General features: G+C 37.9%; 1 protein-coding gene across 1 annotated transcript; it reads left to right on the forward strand.

Annotated features, from left to right (window-relative positions):
* Positions 1 to 594: 594 nt before the first annotated feature.
* On the forward strand, positions 595 to 10,255 carry LOC115819320 (calpain-1 catalytic subunit-like). Its single transcript, XM_030782881.1, has 20 exons — positions 595 to 831; positions 1,011 to 1,083; positions 1,971 to 2,089; positions 3,981 to 4,114; positions 4,194 to 4,374; positions 4,505 to 4,579; positions 4,974 to 5,059; positions 5,679 to 5,750; positions 5,897 to 6,057; positions 6,289 to 6,449; positions 6,573 to 6,588; positions 6,820 to 7,019; positions 7,325 to 7,393; positions 7,500 to 7,557; positions 7,711 to 7,775; positions 8,754 to 8,822; positions 8,928 to 9,006; positions 9,260 to 9,376; positions 9,902 to 9,954; positions 10,229 to 10,255. Exons 1-20 carry the CDS (start codon positions 595 to 597, stop codon positions 10,253 to 10,255), a joined length of 2,052 nt encoding a protein of 683 aa, XP_030638741.1.
* Positions 10,256 to 10,822: the final 567 nt, after the last annotated feature.

A 10,822-nucleotide genomic window follows, 5' to 3' on the forward strand; every position in this document is an offset into this window, starting at 1 on the left:
ATTTAAGTGTACTTTTATGTACTCTTCCATGAAAAGATTGAGCTTACAGGCATTTTTATTTGTTAAATCACTATGCACAGGGGCCAGTTTGGACACACGAGGAAAATGTTTCAACACTGAACTTTGAGTCCTGATGTTATCTTAGTGTTAATGTCAAATGTGCGCTGCTGCCAACTGCTGGAAAACAGATATCTGGGACAATCTACAGACAGTCCATTAGTATAAACCAGCTTCCTCTGGAGAACACAAGGACTCTGACACCTTCAGAAAAGGTAAAGCTGTAGCAATGAAATCCATTCTATTCTCTTAGATCTTTTCAGGATATATATCAGTAAATAGCCTCATTCAGAATATTTATTATAGGAAGTCTGACCTAAAAACAGTGGCTTAAAGACAAGAAAATGATATGTTTGGTATTTATGGTCCAACAAGCTGTCAGTGTGGCTGTACAACAATGTACTGTCTGCAGTAAAAGATATTGTACTGTTCTTTAGATAAGTTCTTTTGGCTGTCAGGATGTGTCATATACTATAATATAAAATTCTCATTTTGTCTGTTCATTTAAAAACAAACAGATCATTTCCAGTGGCAAGAATGCCTCCTCCTGGTGTGTGCTTGAGTGTCCTATCTGAACGTAGTAGGAGACACGGTCAGGGGTCTCGTGATGCTCCTCTGAAATTCATGGACCAAGACTTCAGACATCTGCAGCAGTATTGTCTCATGAACAAACTACGGTTCACTGATGGCATGTTCCCTCCAGACAGAAAGTCTATTGGTCAAGGGGTACTGAGTCCTGACCTGCTTCCAAGAGTCAGGTGGCTGAGACCACAGGTAGGTTTGTGCCTTCATCTTAAAACATGTAAAGTGTAATTTGTTTTAAACCCTGTGGGTCAACACCCACAGTTACATATGGTGTCATGGAAGTAAGGAATTATGATAAACTGCATATTTCAAAAGTCCTGAGAAACTAACAATGTGACCAGATGCTTTAATGTTGTTCATGTCTTTAGAAAATTGTCTCAAACCCTTGCTTCATTCTCGAAAATACATCAAGGTTTGATTTTGCTCAGTCAAGTTTCTTGGGTAAGTTAAACAGATCCTCCTCTCTAAAACATCTTAAAACAGATCATAAAACAGATAACATGACCTAGTGCACACTCAGGACAAAATTTACATACAGTACACGTTTGAATCTCATGGTTTCAGAGCAGTTTGTCTTTATTCTTTTTTATTGTTAACAGTGAATTGTTTTGAAAAGTGAAAACATCATCCTGACTAAAATATTATTGACGTTTTTTATTAATTAAATAATGGTTAGGAGTGGGTCAGAGGGGATAACTATAAACAGTTTTTAAAAGGTTTTAACAGTGCAGACTTAAGTGATGCTGTTTCCTCAGGTCCAGGATTTAAACACAATGACCTCACTTTTTGTTTATGTCTCAGTCCTTAGGATTAATTCTTTAATAAATTGCACTGATTGGCAATGCACTCACATGGAATCAAATAGATTTTAAATGAATGGTTACTGGTGAAAGTTAGCTAGTATTCGAACATAGTGCTGACTACGTTCAGCTATCTTATTGTCAGTTTGAGGTGGTAGTTCACACAGTATGTATTAACATGCCCATACAAGAGGTAAACAGAGTCTAAACAGAGGTAATGATCAGTCATTAAAAAAAAATTAGTTATTCAACTGATTTTTTTTACCAATTTAATGGTTATGCTATGATCTGCTTGGATTTTTGTGCTCGTTAGCACACATTCCAGTTAATCCGCCTGTAATTAGTAATGTACAAAAACTAGACATCCCTATTTCAAATAATGACGTAAGATGATGAAAGCATGTTGAATTTAATCTGTAAATAATATAGGTTGTTTAATTTGATGCTTGCATTTTAACATTTTTTAAAAATGTTTAAACATTTAAAAATTAATATCGGTAACTTTATTTTGTGTGTATTTGTGTCAAGGTAACTGCTGGTTTCTAGCCTCTCTTGGAGCACTGACACTTCATAGACCGGTAATGGATCATGTTCTTCAGACTGGACAGACATTTCAAGATAATTATGCTGGGATTTTTCGCTTCAGGGTAAGGTATCTTTTCCACTGTTGTACAGTAATGTATCCCACAATTCATCAAGTGAAACTCTCATTTATAACTAGCCTCCTGACTATTGTCAGCTTGGTGATGGGATTTTGATAAATTAGCCACTGTTAATATGCCAAAAAAGGCAGATTTGCATGTTAAAATCATATTGAAACATTATCTGACTTAAAATGAGCAGTCTACATGCATTAATGTCATGGTTTGAAGGACGTTATGGATGCATGCACAGGTTTGTCAGTTTTATTTGAAGTGAACAGGATGAAAAAAATGCTTCTTGAAACTTACAGGTTAGGATTCAGGCTTCAGGTATACACAACCGGTTGACAATGCAATTCCACATCAAAGAGGAAGGAAAAACCAGGAGTATTTACACAGAACAGAACAAGACTAAGTTAACCAGAACAGGTGGAACAAATGTTTCACTAACTAAGAAATCAAGAAGTGCAACACAAATCATACAACATAAAATGACGGAACAGAGGCGGAAAGAGAGACCCAGGGTGTGACAGTTATAAAGATCCCTCAGATTTCTGGCATGGATATAGTGTGCAACTGTGAGGCATGTTACTTTGTCGAAATGGGAAAATGGGAAAGCAAATTCTTCCCTAGTCAGGGGCGTATACGGTGGCTCAGTGGTTAGCACTGTTGCCTCAGCAACAACAGCAAGAAAGCCCAGCCGTCCCAGGTCCTTTCTGTGTGGAGTTTGCATGTTCTCTCCATGTTTACGTGCATTCCCTTCGTATGCTGTGGTTTTCTCCCACCACAAAGACATGTATGCTAGGATTAGTACTCCTGTCAGTCACCTTGAACAAGGCACCGGAAAAAAGACCTGAAGTTGGTCCCTGGGCGCCAGCGGCAGCTACACGCTGCTCCTAGTATGTTGCGGCAGCTACACGCTGCCCCTAGTGTGTTGCTCACTGCTCTAGTGTGTGTGTGTGCTCAGTACAAATAAAGTATTTCTAATATATTTACACTATTCAACAGATGGAAGGAAGGGGGAGGGGCCTAGAGAGTATCAAGTCCTGTGTCCTGAAAGAGACATGAAAATGTCCACAAGTGTATCCAAGAAATGGTCCCAAATCGTGAACTAAGATAATCCTCAAACATATAGAGGACGTGGATAATGTGGAAGCAGGCAGAATAAGCCCCTCCCTGTACTGTGTCAGTGACAGATATCAGGGTTGGCTTATATGGTCTTACTAATGGCTGGAAAAGGAAAACAATACAGATTGGACACTCCCAAGTCCAAATAGGGGAGGCACTACAGAGAGTGGTGGAAACAACCTGTGGGACTTCAAGATCCAGACAGATAAACAAGTAAAGGCTAAGATACTGTGATAACAGATAAGGCACAGAACATGGCAATGGCTATAGATGTGGTATCAAAAAGAAGGAGTACAAGAGGCTGAAAAAATACCAAAGGTTTAAGGAGGAACAAGAGAGAATGTCAGAGGTGAAAACCAAGGTAATGCTTTTGGTGATAGGAGCATTCTGAGCTGTGACCTCTAAGCTGGAAGAGCGACCCCAGCAGATCCTAGAGTTGACCACATTGATCTCAGTCCAGAAGAGCACGATCCTAGCATCAGCAAAAACACTGTGCTGCACCCTAAATCTCCCAGGCCTTTGGCCCCAACCAAAGGAGGATACCATCCACAGGAAAAAATAAGGGTGAGACAGGAATATGTGCTGTCTACCTCAAAAGGAAGTCTCTAAATTCTCATTTTCTATGTGTAGGACCCATACTTCAGGCCAGATATTAATTATGACAGACATAGTTGTTACGATTATGTATTATGGTGACATATTGCTGTCTTGACCCCTTTAAAAATAACAGTTGTTTTCAAATCATCATATTCTTCCACTATTTTGACAGTTCTGGCGATTTGGAGAATGGGTCGAAGTTGTGATTGACGACAAGTTGCCCACACTTGACGGAAAACCGATCTTTGTTCATTCGAAAGGTCTAACTGAGTTCTGGCCTGCTTTGCTGGAGAAAGCTTATGCCAAGTAAGACCTGTGGTAAACCTCTGCCAAGTTCAGCCCTTGTGGAGACTACAGTTAACTAGGTGTGTTTTCGCTCTCTTAGGGTCTGTGGATCTTATGCAGACATGGATGGAGGTAACATTAGCGAGGCACTGAAGGACTTCACTGGTGGACTGGCAATGACCTTTCAGCTGAACGAGCCACCAGAGCAACTATGGGAGCTAATGTGTAGAGCAGGACAGTCTGAATCACTGATGGGTTGTATCACTCCTCCAGGGGCAAGTGTTGAAGCTTAGTTTAAAGTTTTGACAAACCAATCTGTTCAAAGCTCTATCACAAAATGTGATAAGTCAATATGTGATGAAGTGATGAGGACCAGTCAGTCATTAACTGTCCTGCATGAATTTGTTTTAGGCAACATGGAATAACAGCTTGTTGCCCAATGGACTTGTAAAGGAACATGCTTATGCGATCACAGCCGTCACAGAGGTAAGTTTAAACTTATGAATTTGTCTTTTTATATGCGACACTGTGGCTAATACTAGAGATTTTCCTCAGACAAAACAAAACATTTTTTTTTGAACTTTTAAGATATTGTATGAAATTACGCATGTGTTCCATGCTTCCTGCTCAATTAACAGGACAATTAAGCGTAAAACAATTTCAAGTGCACTTCATTATTCTCCAGATAATGCCTTGAAGTTTTATGACCGCGCATGTGTTTTAAAGCAGAGTTATTTAAATAAAGGTGGTAATGATTATGTAAATGATTTAAATGATTTTAAATGATTTTAAATGATTTTGTAAAGGTGAAAATGGTTATGTAAATGATTTTTTACATAAAGTATTGTTTATGTAAAATGATTAATGATGCTCAATGTAGGTAATAAGCAATGGTCGCCCAGTGAGACTGGTGAGAATATTTAACCCCTGGGGCTATATGGAGTGGACAGGTGACTGGAGTGACCGGTAAGAACATAAACCTTATATTCATGATTCAAATTCATTTAAATATTTCCCTTATATTTTTTCCTTACCTTGATCTTACAAACAGGTTTTGGTACACTTATTCTGTTTTTCAGGGCGAGCATAATGACCTACTGTAAAAGTGTACAATGATATACAATAAACTGGATTTGTGTTGGAGATCAATACTGTTGACAAATCATCATGCTTTCAATCCAGATTGAATCTTGGGTCAATGATACCTAGGTCTGAGTCCAAGACCAGGTCACAAAGTTATATAAACACACTTACAAGTAATTTAATAATGATCAGTTGGTTGTTCATGTAAACTAGCATGAGCATAAGTAATCAAGCGTTCTGATGAAGCTAGAAGCAAGTAGTTAATGTGAGATAATTTGGGTAACAAAACCTCATCTCTGAGGGTGCATTCTGGTGAGATGCCTATTGTAATTTGATGTTCTCTCAGGTGTCTTTTGATATGATTTGCTGACAGTTTTGCAAATTGAAATGGAGGTCTCTGTGAAATTCTAAGTAGTGACCATTGTTTTTATATGTTGCCAAAGACCATTTTGAATTTCAAAGATATACATTCTTCTCAAAATATTTTATTTCTTATATGCAGATCACCAATGTGGAAAACAGTGAATGAAAAGACACAAAAACTCAACAATATAACTGACAACGGCGAGTTCTGGTAAATAGACATTATCCTCCAGGAGAAGAGTCCCAAATCTTGTACTTCTTTAGTTCAATTGAATCTTAGATCTTTTTACTCTTTATCTTTTTTTCTAATGTCCTCACTTCAGAAAAAAATCAAAATTAATATCTTGACCTCTGTAGGATGTCCATGGAAGACTTCCTGAAAAACTTCACACAATTGAATATTTGCAGTCAAAGCATCGATGTACTAGCTGGCACTTCTGCCAGTCAATGGACATGTCAATTCCATCATGGCAGATGGGTAGTAGGAACTACAGCAGGTGGCTCTACTAATGACCTAGGTACATGTTCTTGTTTATTCCAGATAGATTCTACAAAAAAGTCCACAGAAAACGTACACATCGCACATCTAAAAATGTAAAAAGAGAGAAAGAGAGAGAAGGGGGGTGGAGAGAGACATGCTCTTTTCTCATTTCACTGCTCATGAAAAAAGATTGTGGTTTTTTTAATCTTGTTTGCTCACATACACAGTAAATTGAGTTGATTAAAATGTGTATTGTTTTGTCTTGTAGACAGTTTCTGGAAAAATCCTCAATATTGTGTCAGGCTCACAAAGATGGATGATGATTCTACAGACAAGGATCCAAACATCCTTGTGTCCCTCATGCAGAAGTCTGACAAGAGACACAGGCATCTAGCAGCTTATTTCCACATAGGCTTCAGCATTTATGAGGTGGATTTCCAGCATAATATTTTGACTTGTTTTCTGTCTATGAGACAGACAGTCCTTTACATGTACCTGGTCATATATTAACAACAGTGTTTTCCCCACCCCTTTTTTTCCTGACTCTTATAGGTGCCATCACATGTAAGTTTTTGACTGTATACAATTTATCTGAAGCACTCATACCTGCTAAACGTGGTTTGCTGATAGAGCTTGTCTCTTTCACTCAGCAGGGCTTTTAGCCATGTAACGTCATTTATTGAACCTTACTTTGATGAAGGCGTTGTAGCAAATAACTCTTTCAATAAACTGAAAAAAATCCTTTTATGATTGATAACTGTATCCACTCTAACCACTGTATCATTCTGTGTTCAGCTAGAGGGGCAGACAGGAAAGTTCCGTGCATCTTTTTTCAAAAGTCACCGTGCTGTTGCACAAACTAAAATTTATCTGAATGCTCGTGAGGTGATTGAATCCTTCAGACTCAAACCTGGTGTGTATCTTGTTGTCCCATCAACCTTCAATCCAGACGAGACTTCTTCCTTTATCTTGGCCATCTTCTCAAGGACAGGGGCCAAGGTTGAGTGAGTATCAGTTTTTGTTGTTGTTGTTTTTTTGTTGCATTTAGTTTTAGTTCACATAATTACAAATCATTATGTTTATGTTTTTAATCGTTATGTCTCATGTTAATGATTTACATAATAAAACATTTTTAATGTATTTATTACCTTTCCTAAGAGAGAATTCCAATCGTAAACTGGACATAACAAAGGTACATAGAGCCTATTTTTTTTCTCTCTAAACTTAAATATCTTTTATTGCTATCCAAACAACTGGTTTTGTTGTGAGAAAACCAATAATTAATAATAATCTCTTATTTTTAGACCATTCCTGCTAATAATTGGGCTGAAAATGATGAGAGAGCATCGCTTTTTCTTAAGTATACAGATCAGGTAAGGTTATAACTTTCTCTAACCCGAATTACTCTTTAAATCAAACTGTAAAAGATTATTATTGTGGACCAAACATGCTTGAATTGAATGCTCTTCTTTGTTACAGTATGAGGAAGTGGATGCAGAACAGCTTCAGAAACTGCTGAACGAAAACCTTCTAAGTGGTAACATTTACAGGGGTTGGGAGAGTTCACAACATGTAGTAGGCCAATGTTTGCCAGTATGTATGTATGTATGTGTGTATGTATGTATGTAAGTATGCATGTATGTATGTGTCTGTGTATGTACGTGAACTGTAAAAGTTTTTTTTCTTTTAGGATTTTCACAGAAAAAGGCAAACTTCAGCTTGGACTCCAGCCGCAGCATTGTTGCAGTGATGGATGTATCTTTTATAGCTTACAAAAAGAAGAAAAATCAATTAGTGTCACTAAGCAATTAACAAATGTCAAAACAAAGTAAGAGGACAATTCCTCACAAATATAGCCAGCCGTACCTATACCCACATGACAATGGGTCTCACAGTTCTTATGTGTTGCTCAGTTGCTTCTGTTGGGGACAGGAGTGGTAAGATATCGCAGATGAGATAAAGATGCAGATATCATCCTATCAGCCATAGAGATTCAACCATGGGGCAGCACGGTAGCGCAGTGGGTAGCGCTGCCTCACAGCAAGAAGGTCCTGGGCTTGATCACCCCATGTCTGCGTGGGTTTCCTCCGGGAGCTCCGGTTTCCTCCCACAGTCCAAAGACATGCAGGTTAGGTGAATTGGAGACACTAAACTGCCCCTAGGCATGACTGTGTGTGTGAGTGCGTTAGTCTGTGTGCCTGCCCTGCGATGGACTGGCGACCTGTCCAGGGTGTTTCCCCTGCCTTTCTCCCTATGAGCGCTGAGATAGGCTCCAGCACCCCCTACAACCTGCGACCCTAATTAGGATAAGTGGCTTAGATAATGAGTGAGTGAGAGATTCAACTATAATGCTAAAAAAGTGTCATCTATTAAAAAGAGTACTTTTACATACTCAACTATTAAAAGTATTAGTAAACAAAATATCTGGGGAAAAAGATGAATTTGTAACAAACTTAAACTATCTTTATCTTAAAGATTGCTTTAGTGTAATTTATAGTCTAACACTGGAATAATTGTAGTTTTCTCCATATCTTACTGACAGTTCCAATTTCCCTCACACTTACTGAGTTACTGTTCAATGTCATATGACTTTGTTTAAATGCTTGGATGTAAATGTACATAGAGATAATATCTGAGAAATGAAAAGTATTTAAGATCATTTTTTTTAATTAACTGAAATTTTTATTATTTGTAGTCTGTTTGAAATGTCTTCTTAACTGCAGTCTATGCCAGCTGTCTGTCTCTGGACGACTTAATGAAGATGAATTCATACGTTTGTGGAAACGAGCAGTCCTGTACAGGGTGATGAGTCAAAGGGCCTGTAATATTTATATAATATATGGTACATTTTAATAATCTATATTTACTAAATCTGTTTTTTCCTTTTGTTTTGGATATGTTTCACAGGACATCTTCTATCGCACAAATGTCTCTCAGACAGGAAATCTGTCAATGAATGAACTGAGAAATGCACTCGAGACTGCAGGTGAAGGCGCCTTATAACACTGACTTATTTGGAGAAAATGTCATTTTACTGGAGCTTCGTTACTGAGCAAAAGAAAACAATGTCTCATAAATATGTATCACAGTTTACAAAAGATCCTCATTGTACTCCAGATATAACTAATGATTACTAGAATTCTAATCTTGACTCTGCATATTTGGGAGTTGATAGTGTTGGATCAAAGACTGCTCTGACATAATGAATGCTGTAATATTGTTCTTGACACCTGTCTCAGGGTTTGGTTTGAATGATCACATGCTGAACCTCATGGCCTTGCGTTACGGTGGCTCTACTGGGGAAATGTCACTGGAGAGCTTCATTTGTCTAATCTTGCGCATGGAGTCTATGGCCAGTGAGTCCGAAACTAAGTACATATTTTAAGTCCAAAACATATAAGATTGTGCCCAGCTGGGACATACTTTTTCAGTTCCAGGTACAGTAGTGCTATTTAACATACTCTTGTTTGTAGTTTATGACAGGAAAAAAAAAGAAAAAGAAAAACAAAGAAACAATGTAAGCATATGTAGCATTTTCCACAGCGTTTCAGACTGCTTATGGAGATGGAATATACCTTTTATTTAGAATCTCTCAGAGAAAGTGAAGGTAAAATTTGTATCTGGGTATGGATGACTCATTGCACAGTCAAAAACCATAATAGTTTATGCTATGTCTTACAAGGACTGCTCAGGGCAGTAAACTTTATTTATCTTGGTTCCTTGACATGTTGCCGTGTGTATCCTTATTTTTGCAGGCTTAAGTTTTTCCCAGGTGTGTGGGCAGTGTGATTGTTTTTGTAATTTTGCCATTATAGGGCGATAACAATTCATTAAAGTTTTCAAGGTTGAAAAGGTAGAATCCCACCTGTTTTTCTCCACAGAAACATTCAGAAAAATTGCTGCCGGAGGAGAGATGCATCTTGGAGAAAATGAGGTAGAAACATCAATAATTTCTCTGTACAGAGCAAATGCCTCAGAGATTTAGTCACTGAGTCAAACCAAGAAAGAGAAAACATATGAATTTACCTTTGAAAGAGAGCCTTGACAGCAGGACAAAATATGCAGCTGAGCCCATTTGAATATGGACTGTGTGTCACCTAATTGGACGATCGGTAACCTGCTTCATGACTAGATCTTCTTTTAGTCCTGTCAGAATATCTACTGTATCAATTACCATCTGAACTAGGGCTGTTTCTTTCTTATTTCAGTGGATGTATCTCACCATGTACTCTTGATTGCAACTCTGACTGGACTACAGAAATCAACACTGTACTTCAAGTGAAATAATTTTGATGACCCATGTACTGTCAAAGTGCAACTACAACAACCCAGACCTAAATGTAATCTGCCGAGTTTTTAATGTTAATCATTAATCACGTTTTAACAATGATTCACTGTAATCGGAAGCACTACAAATAATTTTGCTCACAAAGATGCCTGTTTCCCTATGACTTACAATCACAAAGTTTGTCACTGCATTACAGTGTACTTGTCATTGCCCACTGTGACCAGTGTGGATGAAATTTCTCAGCATTTAAATGCAAAAACATGCATGCAGTGGAGAGGAGACAAGAAGTCAAGAGACAGAAAAAGAGAGCAGACTGACCTACTTAGATAAAGTCGATTGTAAACTGTGGTGTCAATCCTATTAAGTCCTAAAAACATTTAGTGTAATCATTTACTACTGGCAATCAAAACGTTGATGTCATGAGGTAGTCTGTTTTAAGAATGAACTTTCATAGCTGGACCTGAAAAAACAGAAGACCTTGCACTGAATCAAGACAATAGTAAACTGACAGGAA

The sequence above is a fragment of the Chanos chanos genome, chromosome 8, assembly GCF_902362185.1.
Source record: "Chanos chanos chromosome 8, fChaCha1.1, whole genome shotgun sequence".
Lineage (NCBI taxonomy): Eukaryota > Metazoa > Chordata > Actinopteri > Gonorynchiformes > Chanidae > Chanos > Chanos chanos.

What these genes read in the sequence shown, in the direction of transcription:
- LOC115819320 (XM_030782881.1), top strand. Translation starts at nt 595, where the DNA reads ATGCCTCCTCCTGGTGTGTGCTTGAGTGTCCTATCTGAACGTAGTAGG. An exon ending in CTGGGATTTTTCGCTTCAGG is followed by an intron (nt 2,090 to 3,980) that starts GTAAGGTATCTT and finishes CTATTTTGACAG; the next exon opens with TTCTGGCGATTTGGAGAATG. An exon ending in TGCATCTTGGAGAAAATGAG is followed by an intron (nt 9,955 to 10,228) that starts GTAGAAACATCA and finishes TTCTTATTTCAG; the next exon opens with TGGATGTATCTCACCATGTA.